Below are 15577 nucleotides of genomic sequence, written 5' to 3'. Positions count from 1 at the left end.
GTTAATATTCACAGGCATGCAATTACTTTAGCACCACGCGTTGAATTGAGTCAAAAAGTTAGCTATCATATCTTGCTACCGCAGTGATTAAAGTAAATGAAATCTTTATAAAAACGAACTACGAAAGCTAGTACAAGGAGATCTTTGGAAACTGCCAACTGAAAGTGTTTTCGAAAAATTAACTTGCTATCGAAAAAAAATAAGATTTTTTTTAACACATTCAAATCACTCACTGTATTTCAAAGTTGTTGTGCTAATGAAGAAGAAGAAGACGTTTTGGACATCACGTTTCAGCTAAGGAAATGCATTTTCATTTGAATAATAATCGATTTCTTTATGTCTTTCGTGGTTGCCTTCTAAAACATAACTAAGTTTTTAAAACCAAAAAACATATAATCACATTATTGCAAAAGCTATGAGCAATTTAAAAAATCGCTCTTAAAAGTTCTTTATTTGGCTCAAATAATTTTAATGTAAAATATCGTGATAAAATTAAATATATAAACACATGATTTACGGCCCCATTTACTTGTGCAAAGATGGAATCGCGGTTGTCGTGGACAGGCCGACGATCCTCAAATTGACGCTGCAGGTTCGTAACGCATCGTGGCGCGCCCATTAGAATCTATTAACATTCGGACTTCGGGCGAGTCTAGGCCAAGGGGATTAGATGTGCTGTAGATATCGGAGTTCAAAATACTCATCTTTGGGACAGCTGCCCCGTTTTTTTTTGTATACGAACATTTCGCTTATCTTATGGATTAAGATAACGAAACATTCTGCATTTTTTGCGGGATGTGAAAAAAAAGCAGCAAAGGTGATACAATATCGTTTAAATGTTGCGGTTTTTGAAGCAAAAAAATAAATAAATTGTTGTAAAATTATGTACGATAAATTGTTTAAAAAAAACATACCTGATATGATGCCGTCCATCTGCTTCAGGACAGCTTCGAGCAGCTCATTTGCCTCCAATTCACTTGATAGTAATTTATTTTCGGTTGTGGTGGATGCCATTACGGCGATAATACCGTTAGGCTATGCTTCCTGTATATCTGCACAAATAAGTCAATCACCAACTCACTTGTTCAAGCAGCGCACGCACTTCAACAGTTGTGACTAAACACGACCCGTACCTTTGGCCGTAAAGTACGCCGCTTATTCATACGCCTCTTTCCGAGAGGCCATTTTCGAGTGCGATAGTGTAAGCACGAACAGATATATCTGTAATTTCATAACTTTGTGCTGTTAACTTTATCAAACAAAGCCTCAACCACTGTCTGTTAGAAATATCCTAATTTTTGGCGCTCATTTTGGCTTATATTCGCCAAACGGCTTATATTCGAACGAGCAGCACGTTAATATGACCCTTACACTTGTAGTATCACTTCTCGCACAGCGTTTGTGTAATCTTTGTTTTTACCACTTTTTTGGTTTAAGTTGCTTTTTACAAACCACGAACAAAAGAGCAACACAGCCGGCGACGATGGATGGAAATGTGACGATCGTGCAGTAGTTACACAACACCAAATGGACATACTATTCATTTCATTATGCACGGTTTTTTGGCCACGTAGCATCCGTGGTAATGCTCACAAATTTGATACTAGTGCAAAAAAGGTGATCTGCTATGAAACGAAACAAACGACATGGGGTTTTTGTTAAAGTTTAAACTCTGGGCTGACCACAATTAAAACTTTTTTGCATATGCTTTTTTTGCTTATTCACGTCAAATACCTAAAGCACGCTACACGCGAGCGATTATTTAATCGCTGTAATTGTTATCGAATTAAATCATCTACATTGACTGCACAGAAAACTGATCACTTTTCGTATTGTGAGCTGAGTGCGAAACTATTATCAACAAAGCTCGACTATTATCAACAATCACGGAAGCTTCTTGTATCAAAATAGCACCAATTTCGGAGGCTACAGATTGATAATTTTGATATGTTTTCGTTTTTTCGACCTAATAATAATTCGTTTTCAACTTTCTGCGACACTGCGACTGGCCTAATTTGCTTGATTTACATGTGTGCATCCGCACATAATAAACAACAAAAAAAAAAAACATCATGAGCCTAAGCTATGCGCGGTGGATGGACGCGTTGCAACTGACCTTGTTACATTGGCGTACGGTAACTTATGCTTATTGTATCGTTTTACCACACGCTACCTTGCCAAAAGCAAGACATGAAGTTAGGGAAATACGATAGCATAACGGAAACCACTCACATTTAATATTACACTTAATCCGAAACCTAACGACACCTTTTAACAAACGGGCTTTAACAAAAGAACGCGATGTCTGCACTTTTGGGAAACGCTATTTTGACGTTGAATCAAATGAGATGCACAACGGGTGTGCGATGGACATCAGAAGCGACAGTTTAGTTTGATGTGCCTTTATGCGTAATGCCAGTTTACACGTAATCATCAATATACAAAAAAAATTATGCACTATAAAATTTTATCAATAGGCAAATAACCAAAGTACTTGATGGCAAACGTATGTATAAACGATTGTATTTCTGAATTTTAACCGTATTGAAGCATAACATTGTGAAAACTGATGAAAGGTCTACACAAAAGTAATATAAAAATGGCGTCAGTTTTTTACACGACAGAACTGGCATCAATTGCAGTCTGAACTTTTGCATTGTATACAGGGCTTATTTATGTAGACTTATTTTTGCTGTTTTCGGCAAGATTTATATATTTATACTTAAGTATGACGGATCGACACCGTATTGTCAGCACTTTTTGTGCTCATATTGTACAAAAATCCGTACACGTTTTTTTCATAGCTTTCCCCTATAATTTTTCGTAATCCAAGCTGAAGTTGAGACTTGCGGCTGAAGCTGTTTAAGAGCTGCTTAAAAGTTCCAAGATTTTGCAAGCTGCTTATGTGTTACAAACGGGCAATTGTAGCAGCAATGCTTAACATGCTGAATTTTGGTATGATTTGAGTCAAGTCAGAAAGTTTTACACAAGAATTCCTGAGAATGCAACTTCCCGTAACGTACAAAATAAAAGTTTTTTCTGTTCGATGCCTTTTATATTAGCGCTTCAACAAACAACACTGGGTTTTAAATATTTAAGAATGCAATAATCAAACGGACGAGCTAGAGAGCGCACAATCTTCTTTGTACAATGATGGATGACTACGTTCAAAACAACAAAGTACCTCAGGCTGTAAAAACAAAGTTGCAGAAGTGCAGCAAATGTATTCGCAAACTAGGTCCGAATGTTTACATTTAACGCACAGCAAAAATTCAAATTTCAAATCGTTGTTTTCAAACCATTTTTCCATTTTCGATAAATCACGAAAGTAATAAATGGATTGGTTTAGTCTCGCAATGCGCGTCCAGTACCTACCGCCATGTAGTTCCTCCTAGCCTTTCGCTGGTGGAGAAATGGGAAATGTTTGATTTGCAAGGTTGCATGCTTCTTCGCCACGAGGAAAGTCATCAACCATATATGTAGTGGCCGTTGCATCTATTCAAGAGCGCATTTCAATGCAATCGCCATAGCACCACCACCAACCACCGGGCGCAGCAATAATAGAGAACGCGCGAGAGACCGGCTTGCTTGGTGAGCGAGCGCGAGAACAGTGAGCGATTCGATCGAAGGAAGGAAACCGGTCGAACCGTACGCACATTTTCATTCGCTATTCAGTTGTGAGTCAGTTTGGTTAACGTCGGAAATTCCGCTGCACGAACAACGATCAGGTACGAATAAAGCAAAACAGCCACATTATTCTATAGAGCCATTGTAAAGGTGTCTTTTTTTTGTTGCTGGCATGCGGATCTGTCCGGGCGTGCTTTATTTTTGCAATCTCGCATCTTGCCAGCGAACAAGTGAATTGTAGTGACGCAACTCGTTCGTTCAGCATCTAGCCAGTCTAGACAAACCCCGGGAAAAGATTTAAAGGGAAAGCGACTTCCATACCGATGCAATACAGGCGAGTGTTGGTGAAAGTGTTGTTTAGTATCAGAAAAAAATACGCTTCATTGCAGACGCGATAGAACGCAAGTAGTCCGCGAAAGTGGTTTCCTGTAGCTCCGCTGCACGGTGCATTTGGAGTTTGGTGTGTGTCGGATTTTCAAAAACAAAGAGAGGTCGCAGAACTCTCGATGTGCTAGACGTGCACTCTATGTAACAGTACCGCGCCAAGCGCAGCATCCAACATCCCCCGGGAATTGCGGAATAGAAAGTTTGTGTGCATGAGTGTGTGTGTCTTTTCTTTCATTCGAGTCCGTCTGAGCCGTACGGTTCGGAGCAGGATAGCAACACAAACAAAGAGATATCGAGAGCTTAGTTCTCCTCCGTTTTGGCGAGTGTATATAGTGGAGATGCGAGAGCCATTCCGGGTGGCTGGAAGCCAGCGTCCCAAAGGTTCACAAAAAGGCGGTTTATTGACCGTCCTTTGGAGAGAACTCTCACCGACCAGCTTGCTGTCAGCTGATCAGTGCAAGCCCAAAGCCGGACAAGGCAACACATGGTTTGCGTAGCATTTTTTACGGTTTCGAACGTGTTGTGTTGATGTTTTTACGTGATATAGGCCCTCCTCCGGTTGGACATTCGAGTTTTTGCAGTTCACTTACTTGGTTGGTTACTACGTCGATCGTGTGGAACGAAGCAGTAGTAGCCTCCTTCGATCTGTTTTTGATTAAAGGGAAACTGATTGATTTGCATGCCTCCAACAGCTCCTTCTTCTTCGTGCCAACTGTTGCTCCAACTCCCACTAAACACGATTAGTGCAACCTGTAGAGTTTTTTTTGTAGAGAGGGGGGAGGAGGGGGGGGGGATTTACAACACAACCAACACTTGCTCACCGGCAAATTTTCGTACCACAATACACTGTGCGTAGTTTCTTTGTTGTCTGAGCGCATCCCGCACAATGGCATAATTGTTACTGTCGCAACCGCGCTTGACTACAGCCCATGTTTCACATAAAGTGGCCGTGCTTGGAATTTGAGTTTCACTTCACCAATTGTGAAGTTACCAGTTAATTGGCGCAACAAGATCGACCGTGTTTATGAGTCAGTGTATGTGTGTGTATGTGTGTAAGGGAATGCGTTTGTGTCGGTCTAAGTAGGCAACGAAGAGCTGCATGCCCGTAGAATGTTGACCTCCGCTCGACTGTTTTGTTGACCTTCTTATTAGAGAATAATCATAAAGTGATCTTGTGGTTAGCAATATTAGAGTGCACTCGAGTGAAATTCTTTTAAAGTTTTGCATTTTTTTACATTCATTTATAATTTTAAAATTTAGCAACTTCCGTTTTTCCAAACTACCCCAAACCCTCTACAAAACGGCCTGTAAATTTATTTGAGTAGCTAAAATAGAGAACGTTATGTCAGCAGTGCGTTTTTGTACCGCATATCTACGCTTCTTGCTTGTATGGATCCACCATTCAATCTGATCAATACTATCTCTTAGGTTGGCCTTTGGTTGTACTATTAGAACACGTTTAAAAATAAATAACATGTGTGTTCTGGTGCTGTGTGTTGTGAGCCATACCCAGTCGAAGTAGATCACGCATATATTCTTACATAAATAGATCATTTTTTCTTAGTTTTATCTAATGCTTCTTTCGCTTCTTCTCGCGTCGCCTCAACTTCCGTCCATAATGTTTGGAGAGTTTTGTGATTAACGGTTGGGAATTATTTTTTAAGAGCGAAATAACTCTTGATCTGCGTGGAATCTGGCTACTGTCATGATAATCGTATGCACAAGTAAATTGTTACACTATGCGTCATTTTAAGATTGCCGCGGTATCTTAATCAGAAAATCTTGAAATTCTATTTTAATTAATTTAAGCTTTAGTTGGCTGTAGACGGCGGCGCAGGCAGACACGACAGGACCGAGGTTCAAATCTCATCTGACTATCCCCAAATAGCCAAAAATAATGAAAGAGTGAAAGAAGAACCTTCAAGTTGTTTGTTTACAGGATTATGTCAATAGAACATTGCTATCTGCCATGCGGCGTCAAAAAAACATTGTGTGGAAAGATGTCCCGGCCCGGTTAAAAGTCCCGGTTAAAGGCCCGGTTAAAAGTTCGTGGAACTATGACGCTGCTTGTCTACTGCAAAAGACGTATTACATCAGCGATCTTTAGTGTGCTGAAATTGGCTGCTTAAGATAATTTGGCTATTTGGGTCCTTCTATGCGTTATCATTAACTTTAGTAAGCCTGAAATGGCAGGCATTACCTAAGAGATCGTTAGGCCAAAAAAGTAGAAGAAGCTTTAGTTGCTTACACATTTCACAAAGCTAGTGAAAATTATATCTATTGCTAACTGGCCATTTATAAGGCATTAAAGAGGAAACAACAAATGAAATAGATATTCGGTGAAAACATATAATATCCTATGACGCAGTTACATAAAAAAACATATTTAAAATCATGACAGATTATTTGGACAGTAATAAAATATCCATATGTGTACTACCCGTTATTTGTGATCGGAGCGATTTGCTTGATAATAGTTGTTGTGCATAACGAAGAGTACAATATGAGTCATATCGTTACAATGTCGATCAGGGTCAGGGAAGTGGTCGATTGATACACAGTAAATGTAATGTACAATTTAAAACAATTCCTTCTACTTTGTGGTCGAAACAAGAAATTGTATGACAAAAATCGCAGTTAATACTATTCGAAACGTAATGCCTTACAACTATTTTTGGCTAAAGTAGTTTCATATTCATTTAACTTGAATAATCAAGTCGTTCCAATTTTTGGTGTAACAACTATTTAAAAAATTCAAGCCGTAGTATTAAAAATTTAAATAAATAAAAAACTATTTAAAATTATCAAAAGTATACCTTTAATTAGCAATTCGTCCAGGCTAATATAATTTAACAACACTTCAAAAATACCTTTGAATCTTGAGTCTTAAGCAATGGGGCAAGGTCATACAAACTGAGCAAAAAGCTCTTGAATAGCATTTTTAAACTGATTAAAATTGTTATTAAACACAGCATACTATCTAGCGGATCGCACATACTGTGTGAGGTGGAACAACAAAATGTCTCGACGTATCTCGTGCACCTTGGAAGTCCCTACAGAGGAGTTATTTGGAACCTCTCTTTTATTTTCATTATATCTGAATAACCCCGTGTGTAGCCATATTGCTGTCCAGATTTGAGGTTTTCTTGTTTGCCGAAGACATTAAAATATTTTCCACTGTGAGAGATGCATGTGACTGTCGACGTTTGCAACAGCACCAGTTCGGAGTCGTCGAAATATTCGGTTACTAAATGTCGTGTAATGTCTGTCACTAGAACCAGACATACTGTTAGTTGGCAACCAGACTACAAAGTTGGCAACCAAACACTGGAACACGCTTATTGCATGCGAGGCTTGGGTATTCTACACGATAGTACTCTTAATTTTAGTTTTAATAAATCGAATCAGTAATCTCTAGACCAAACCAAATGTTATTTCAAATGTTCAAATGTTAACGAATGGCAAGAAAATTTCTGCATAGTTCGTCTTGTCGTCGAGTATACTTTTATAGTCTGAAAATCTTCTGCAGATATAAGAGGGGCGCGTGTATAAGCGATCCAACGGAAGTTCATGCGATAAGGGTACTACACTCTTGGAAGAAACTGGACACTCGTCCATCGGTTGATGCGTCTTGTTAGCTCTCTAATCTTTGTTTATTTCTCGTAACATGTCAGTGCTCAGTGTCTTTTTGAAGTCGACGTTCTCGACACGACCCGAATCACTCCTAGTATACCAAGCTCTCTAAAATTATAGGCACCAACGAGAACTCTCAGATCAGAACCTTCCTTGACTAAAATTACGGTTTAAATTTAAATTACCCCTAGTTAGATAGTCAGTCCAGTTAGCAACTGTCCCCACCACCAACCACCAGGTCCACCCTTAAATATTCTTCTATCTTCCCAATAGTACTTTTTGCAAGTATCATAATAGACAATCATATGATTCATCAAAGTTTTTCTTATAACAAACCGATATCCGCATTAGAGAGCAACGCGGGCCGCAAAATGTAGACACCTGGCATAGAGAAAACAAGAGCAGCAGGGTTTGAGTAAGGGTTCAATAATAAAAGTAAATTTATTTATTTATTTATTTATTTATTAATTATTACGGACTGATGCCGTATTGTCACCACCGCATGTCGTGACTGTGAATTATATTCACGAAAAAAACAATTAACAAAATTAACTAGGCATTTCCTCCTAGTTGTTTGCCATATCCCGGGCATGCTCGGTTAATAATAATAAAAGTAAATATTGTAGATTTTTTTTATTTGAACTGACTAAAAAAAGTTCAGTTTGGTATTATATTTTCTGTTAAATGCTATTTTCCAAATATCCTTTTATAATTCACATGACATTAAATGCAATTGGTTAAAGGAAAATGTGACATTCAAACTGGTTCGACGTGCAATTACACGGTCTGAAACACAAACAGTTATCGGCGTACATGGTCGATATTCCAGTGCGGGAAAACCCCTTATGATACTCTTTTGATGTCTACTCATGAAATGGGAAATGGGGTTGGTGAAATGTGTTGCTGTTGAAGAACTCTACACTACTACTATAACAAATATCATCATACCTATTGCACACCGGTACCGGCGGACATTCAAACATAATAAAAAAGTGCTTGTTTGCTTTTGAAATCTCTTATCAGACGTACGTAGATTAAAGAAGATTCAACATCATACATTTTACACGAGCGTTCAAACTTCCGTGGCTTTGAGCGCAGGGCGATGATTCATCGAGCGACAGGGGATGCAAGGGGTTGTGGGTGAGACGGAATGAGGGAATGGGAAGACAGCAGGGTAAACTTTCATTGCTTCCAGTTGCAATGTAAACTAAAGCACTTATGGCCAGTAAAGATAAAGAACACTTTTGCTAAACACCGTTCAGTCGAATCTGTAACATCGCACGAACCGGGTATCGTGCGGGGCGCTCGATCATTTATGATCGGTGGAACGCGTGTGAACCAGTTTTCATTTGCATTTTTTTTTCCTCCTTTCAACAGAACAACAATTTCTGCATAATGCCCTGCTGCTCAAATGGCGAAAAAGTAATAGGTGAGTTGTAGTGTGTATACATTCCATTGGAATTTTTATCTAAAGGTAAACACCAACTGTATGTGTGTGCTTTCAAACTGAAACAGTAGTCACAAAAGTGCGACACAGAAAGAACTCCGACACTGCTCCAATTTTATATTCTAGATTTATGATAAAACCGAGACTTTCGGCTTGAAACGGCATGACTCAAAGTGAGCAAAAGTGCCCACCAAACATGATGGTAGTGACGGGGTTTGGGTGGTTGACGCGACGGTCGTGCAACCTTAAACGCCCTCCAATAGTTATTCCTTATCATGAACATTTCATTTCAAAATTTCTAGCGGAGTATGCTTCGTTCAAACTACAAACAGGTGATGCGATTGTAATTCGATACAGCGATACACATATATGGAAAGACAAAGACAGGTTAACACACGGTCCAAACAAAGCCATGGAGGACATGACGCTCCCGCGCGCTCTAGAATAGATAGGAGAGCGACGACGAGCGAAAAAAGTAACTTCCCATCAATAATTAGAGATCAAATGCATCGGACTGCATCGCCGTATATGCAATGACCGTGATGAGATTGACCTGGTGGTGGATGATGTAGCCTCGATACGTTTAAGTACAAAAGCTGCATCCCCGTGTGCGAACCGAACCCCCTGCTATGGAATAGTTCCCATGAAGCGTTTGCGAATAGTCGCGCTAGAAGGGCAGTCAGTATGTATGGTGCCTGCCTTTTGGTCATATAACGCTTACACTTGCATGGTCAGCACCGACGACATACTGTCGTCTGGTGCCGTTCATGTGGGCATCACAGCTGCTTGTGCAAATGTCGATGGATCCACGAGCCAGCCAGGCCAGTAGCGGTTTAGCGCTCGGTGCGTTCAGCTGTTGATCATATACGCCGCCGAACGTCGATGGCGATGTGACTGTTGTATGGTACAAGTGATAGATCGAGAGATCGCGTTCCAACAATCTCAACGCAATCGCAGTGTTTGAACGGCGTGCTGTGTGCGTAGGTGTCACTGTTTGCTAGCAAATCTTGAGTTTTGGTGGTACGCGAGCTAAGGGAGAATTACGAAATGTTCCCCCCAGAACAACATTTAAGGGGCTTCTGCTTGTTTGCGGTGCGGTGACGTGTCTCGCATGTAAAACCTAGACGTACGTACGTACGGCTGCCCGGGGTAGTGCGTTCGATGTATTGCAAGGCAATAGCATTTGTTCCAATTCTTTACGTGAATGTGACTAGTAAAAGAGCATCAAAGCTCGGATAAAAGACGTGCATTTTGTAAGACGACAGTAGGATTGGTTGAGCTAACGATAGGACTCCAAATCGTTGCTAATTGTTACTTCAAACTTTTCGGACATTCCTGTCACACAAATGCACAAAAACTGTGTAAAACTACACAAAAAAAAGATAGCACTTCGTTTCACCCATACGGCATATATCTGTGCTTTGTTTATGTTTTTAATAAGAGTTTGTGTGCGTGAGAGTGTCCAAGTGCGTATACGTGCGTTTGTTTCGTTTACTTGCAACTAACAGTTGCGGTGGTTAGATAAGACACTTTATCTTATCTTATCATACGTACCACCTTTTGTTCCATGCTTTGGAGGAAGCAGCTCCAAAACTAGGCAAACGAACTGCATAAGATATTTCGACTCCTGCGCCAGTGAGAGTGAGTAAGTGAGTAACCGAGATTCATCAACTATTTATGCGATGGGGCTGTGCTGTGGTAGTACCGACGATCGTGTGACAAAACATTCGAAAGAAGATGTTCAGCACCCGGCCGAAAGTAAGCAAGCAAACTGAACAAGACTGAGTACTCTATTGCGGAAAGGACCGATGGAATGTGTAGATCTCGAATGTGTATGTGTCAATACTAATTTTCTATTTTTATTCTTTTCCATCTTAACATTGACCAGCGGAACCACTGAAATATGATCCCGACTTCAAAGGACCGTTATCGAAACGATCGTGCACGGATTTGCCCTGTTTATTTTTATTTATCACGTTTCTGTGTGCCTGGGGTTACGTAGCTTACTATGGTAAGTGACTGAGCGCAGAAGGAAGTAACAGTGCAGTTTACAGAAACACTAACAGCCATCGTCTGATTATTTATCTCTTACTAATAGCTGTACAACATGGTGACTTAAATCGACTGCTCGTGCCGATTGATTCCGATGGTCGGAAGTGTGGGGTGGATAGCGAAGTGCGCGATGAACCATACCTTGTGTTCTTTAACATTACCGAGTGTGCCAAAATTGATGTACCGATTTCCGGATGTAGCACTACGCAGGTTCGTTGCAGGCCGTGCTTTTTATAATTTAGTTATTTAATCTGAAATTTAATTTAATCTGAATTTAATTACCAGGTGTGCGTAGCGCAATGTCCGAACGAAAATTTCGATTTTGAAGCCGCCAACTGCAACTCATGGAATCTGAACGAAATACGGGCCAAACTAATATGCAAACAAAGCGTGAAAAAGACCGACCTTACGACATGCCAGATTATTCGCGAGTACATCGCAGCGGACCGATGTGCCGGGACAGTGCTAAAAAGCACCTCGTGTAAGTACACTTCCGAAGCGACACACACACACACACACACACACTCATCTTCGATAGAGCGATCGCCATTGAGATGTATAACGACACATGGAACTTGTTTGCTGGCCTGATAGTCTCAGAGGCTATTCGTTTGTTCAAAGCACGTTTCCTTAACCCACCAAAAATACTATTACTTGCAGTGGCAAACCGATGCGTATCTAACATTCCCGACGTGCAATGCCCACTCGCCGGGCCAAAGCGATCTTTCTCCTCTTCTTGGCAGCCAGCGTCAACTGCCAAAACTAAGCTTTCATCTGAACAGTGTCAAGAGAAGCGTGATCTCGAAAACATTTTGGAAGAAAAGATTGCTAAACTACAGTCTTTTCTGGCACGATACGTGAATAATCTCATATCCACCATAACGAAAGACAATACCGTCCATCAGGTTTGTGTTTAGTCTCTCCCCCTTTCTCTCTGTCTCTCTCTCGATCGTTCTCTCTGTTCGTTCTGTTCGTTATGATGTACTAGATAAAAGGGTGTCACCTTGTAGCTCCTATAATCAATGCTAATTACCCAAAATGAAGAGTACTAATACGATGTGCGGTTTCCATGCTAACCACTAATCCTTAGCTGTATGAATGAAGTAGGAACGGTAGGCCACCAAATGACACAAAAACAGCTTATTCTTTTCGCTAGAAATCATCGAAACAATTGATAACGCATCACTTATATTGCCTATCTACCCTATCTTTTCTTTCCATATTTCCATTCTTTCTCACTCACACCCGTCTATCATTCAAACCACGCGGTAACTTACGCGTCATGCAATCACAATCGGCATCGAATGCGCGGATGCATCAGTCTCGAAGCGCTGCATTCCAGATGTGGGAACCATCGCTAACGGGGTGCGCAATGTGCAGCTATCGATCGACGAAGCGATAAAGAATTTAAAACTTTTTATCGGGGTAGGTGAACGGCCATCATCGTCACAGTAAACCGAATGGTCAAACTGGGTTTTTTTACATATGGGTTTACTATTAAAATTAATAATCCTTTCACGATTGTTGAGTTTTGTTGGTATTTGCCTATTTAATATTTACATAGAAGCATCAAGCAAGTCTTTCATCTCCACACTCTATCTCTACCACAAATGTACACAAATATCTTGGGCACTTTCTCTATTACTTCACATCATAAGATTAAATAATAGATAACACTTTCATGAAAATTAATACAGTAAAACCTCTTTGTTTCGCTAGTAGTTGAAAGCAGAGTAGAGCGAATTAATCTATGCTTCAGTTTGTATCGAAAGCTTACCGTGAAATATGCAGTACCCACTTAGAACAATAACAATCCCACACTTTTCTCCGTTCCAGACAAGCCAAATGGTGGTGGAAGACATTTTGCAATCGTGGCGTATGATGCTGGTCTTCGTGGCCTGTTCCGTCCTGGCTAGTTTAACTTTCATCGCGATACTCCGCTGGATAGCGAAGCCAATGGTATGGATATCGATTATCGGCGTAATCGCTGCCCTCAGCTACGGCGTGTACTACAGCTTCCGGGAGTACCAGAAAATTCGCGCCAATCCGGTGGCAGCCCACGTGAACGTGTCGCCCAATCTTAGCTCGCTGGTTAGCTCCTGGTTCAAGTCGGATCAAGTCTGGCTTTGGATACTGATTGTCCTGTCGGTGATGCTCGTTGTGCTGCTGCTGGTAGTGTTGGTGCTGCGGAAAAGGATTGTGATTGCAATTGCTCTGGTGAAGGAAGGCAGCAAGTAAGCTACCTACCCGCGTTGAGCATTCGTTGCGTTATCGTTTGATTGGTTCTCCCTTTTCCGCTTCCAGAGCTGTTACTGCCAGCTACTCGACCGTGTTTTTCCCGCTGGTACCATGGGTACTGCAGGCCGCAGTCATTGTGTTCTCCGTGCTCGTGCTGCTGTTCTTGGCGTCCATCGGGGATCCTGTGTACAAGATCAATGGGCTAAACACATCGCTGAGTTGTGTGTGCAGCAACGGATACAAGGAAGGAGACGTTTGCGATCCTGTCGTGTTCAACGAGAACTGTAGAGATTCTAGCAGAGCATACGATCAAGCACGATGCATGGATGCCGCATGTCACTTTCAGGAGGTGGACAGTCCCAAAATTGTGGGCTACTTCCATGTAAGTATGCTAGCTGAGCGCCCTGCTGGATGTGCGAAATGACCGCCCTTGCCCGCTTCATTCACAGGCTTTGAACGTGCTTGGATTCTTCTGGTGCATTTGCTTCGTGTCTGCGTTCAGCGAAATGGTGCTGGCGTTTACCTTTGCCACATGGTACTGGACGCACCAGAAGTCGCGGCTCCCATTTTTCGTCCTAACGCGCGGTGTCACACGGACGATGTTTTACCATCTCGGCACGCTAGCATTCGGTTCGTTGATAATAGCGATTTGTAAAATTATTCGCGCCTTCCTCGAATATCTGGACCACAAGTTGAAGGGCTACGACAATGGTGTGACTCGTGCCATTTTGTGCTGTTGCCGCTGTTTCTTTTGGTGTTTGGAAAGCTTTTTGAAATTTTTAAACACCAACGCGTACATCATGTGTGCGATTTATGGCAAAAACTTTTGCTCCAGCGCAAAGGACGCGTTCAGCCTGCTCACGCGCAACGTGCTGCGAGTGATTGCACTGGACAAGGTGACTGGGTTCCTGTTCTTCCTGTCAAAATTGTTGCTTGCCTCCGGTATGGGAGCCGTAACGTACACCTACTTCGACAGTGACATACCGAAAACGCCACTAAACTATCCGTTCGTGCCGGCGGTGTTTGTGTTCATTGGAACGTTCATCATTGCATCGATATTCTTTAGCGTTTACTCCGTCGCTGTAGACACCCTGTTTTTGTGCTTTTGTAAGTTTCAATACCCATGCTAGTGTGAAAAGGGGCTATAATGTTAACATTTCTCCTCTATTTTGTACTCCCTGTTACAGTGCAAGATATCGAACGGAACGATGGCAGTGCCGAGCGGCCGTTCTTTATGTCGAAAGGATTGCAAAAAATATTGGGCAAGAAGCAGAAGTAAACAACCATATTTGCCAAAGGAGTTGCGCCACGCAAGGAAATTCAGCAGCAACAAGTAGCGACAACGTGTGGTGGGGCCCCATCATTACCATAACCATACACTTTGAGGCCAAATTTTCAGCTATTCTGTACATGTACATATACATATATATATTTGGATGAAAAGCTGTTGTGTATCAGAAACGCGAATACACAACCACTCTAACCGTAAGTCTATATTTTTATACTAATTTATACGTATATACCATAGGGTACGGTACAATGGGGATTGCAAACGAGAGCGTCAATCGAGCGGGAAGTAAAGCATTTAAAACAAAGTATGAATTGTGATCGAAAATGTGCAAGGAATTTATGAAACTGGGTAAAAAAGGATAGGGTATTTTAGAGGAGTTCCATCGATAGTTAGTAGTGTTCGAATATGAATCATATGCACTATACTCGTCCTTAAATGGAGCGCAATTTTTGAAATCTTACAATTTGAATATTTAATCAGCCATCATGTGGAATCTGGATCAAAATAAGCAATAGGGAACGGAAAAGTCTGTAATACGTGTTCTGCGTGGAGGTTTTGAACAACAGTGCAGGGAATATTGTGCGCATGAATGCTAATACACTGTGAATTATATTACCAAGAGCCATGATCATGAGTTTAAATAAAGTGAATTTCTTATAAATGCAGCTCATGCTTGTTTGTGCTTTTGCACTGAGTACTGTGCAAACATTCGGCAAGGGATTTAAAACATTAAACGTTTGATACACATCACAATCAACGAATCGGGAAATCTCTTCCAAAATTCTATCATAGGCTGGACAACCATTACAATGTAAAAGTTCTACACCATACGAGTATGCAATCGTGAAGAGTAAATATAATATGGTCCATGCCTCTAACAAGAGTCGGTATCGCGAAAGAAA

The 15577-nt window shown here is 41.1% G+C and overlaps 2 protein-coding genes across 14 annotated transcripts in view; one reads left to right on the top strand and one right to left on the bottom strand.

The window, feature by feature from the left end:
- LOC118517655 (liprin-beta-1) overlaps positions 1-2347 on the bottom strand; it is a 32341-nt gene extending 29994 nt beyond the window's left edge. For 2 of the 8 annotated variants that reach the window (XM_036063997.1, XM_036064004.1), the window contains exons 1-2: positions 2117-2325; positions 915-1221 (exon numbers count right to left, since the gene is read on the bottom strand). In XM_036063997.1, the coding sequence (XP_035919890.1) occupies positions 915-1014 (100 nt within the window). In that variant the 5' untranslated portion in view covers positions 1015-1221; positions 2117-2325. Of the gene's footprint in view, positions 1-914; positions 1626-2116 lie in introns of all 8 variants that reach the window. The other 6 variants (XM_036064000.1, XM_036063998.1, XM_036063999.1 and 3 more) reach the window with 6 other exon arrangements.
- A 1248-nt stretch (positions 2348-3595) lies between these two features.
- LOC118517654 (CTL-like protein 2) lies at positions 3596-15340 on the top strand. 6 transcript variants are annotated; one of them, XM_036063982.1, is made up of 10 exons: positions 3596-3728; positions 9025-9076; positions 10983-11105; positions 11193-11356; positions 11432-11627; positions 11807-12051; positions 12983-13380; positions 13451-13766; positions 13834-14491; positions 14572-15340. In XM_036063982.1, exons 2-10 carry the CDS (start codon positions 9043-9045, stop codon positions 14661-14663), a joined length of 2226 nt encoding a protein of 741 aa, XP_035919875.1. In that variant the 5' UTR covers positions 3596-3728; positions 9025-9042; the 3' UTR covers positions 14664-15340. The 6 variants fall into 6 exon arrangements, with proteins under 6 accessions (XP_035919875.1, XP_035919878.1, XP_035919877.1 ...); XM_036063985.1 differs by lacking the exon at positions 3596-3728 and adding an exon at positions 3874-3961; XM_036063984.1 differs by lacking the exon at positions 3596-3728 and adding an exon at positions 4486-4607.
- Positions 15341-15577: the final 237 nt, after the last annotated feature.

Source organism: Anopheles stephensi, chromosome 2 (genome assembly GCF_013141755.1).
Source record: "Anopheles stephensi strain Indian chromosome 2, UCI_ANSTEP_V1.0, whole genome shotgun sequence".
In the NCBI taxonomy this organism is placed as follows: Eukaryota; Metazoa; Arthropoda; class Insecta; order Diptera; family Culicidae; genus Anopheles; species Anopheles stephensi.
Note: the sequence above shows the minus strand (reverse complement) of the source record. Positions and strands in the feature narration are given on the sequence as shown.

Coding starts and splice junctions, on each gene's coding strand:
- LOC118517654 (XM_036063981.1), top strand. CDS start 10,777: ATGGGGCTGTGCTGTGGTAGTACCGACGATCGTGTGACAAAACATTCG. Junction 11,628..11,806: donor AGTGCTAAAAAGCACCTCGT/GTAAGTACACTT, acceptor TATTACTTGCAG/TGGCAAACCGATGCGTATCT. Junction 12,052..12,982: donor AAGACAATACCGTCCATCAG/GTTTGTGTTTAG, acceptor TCTCCGTTCCAG/ACAAGCCAAATGGTGGTGGA.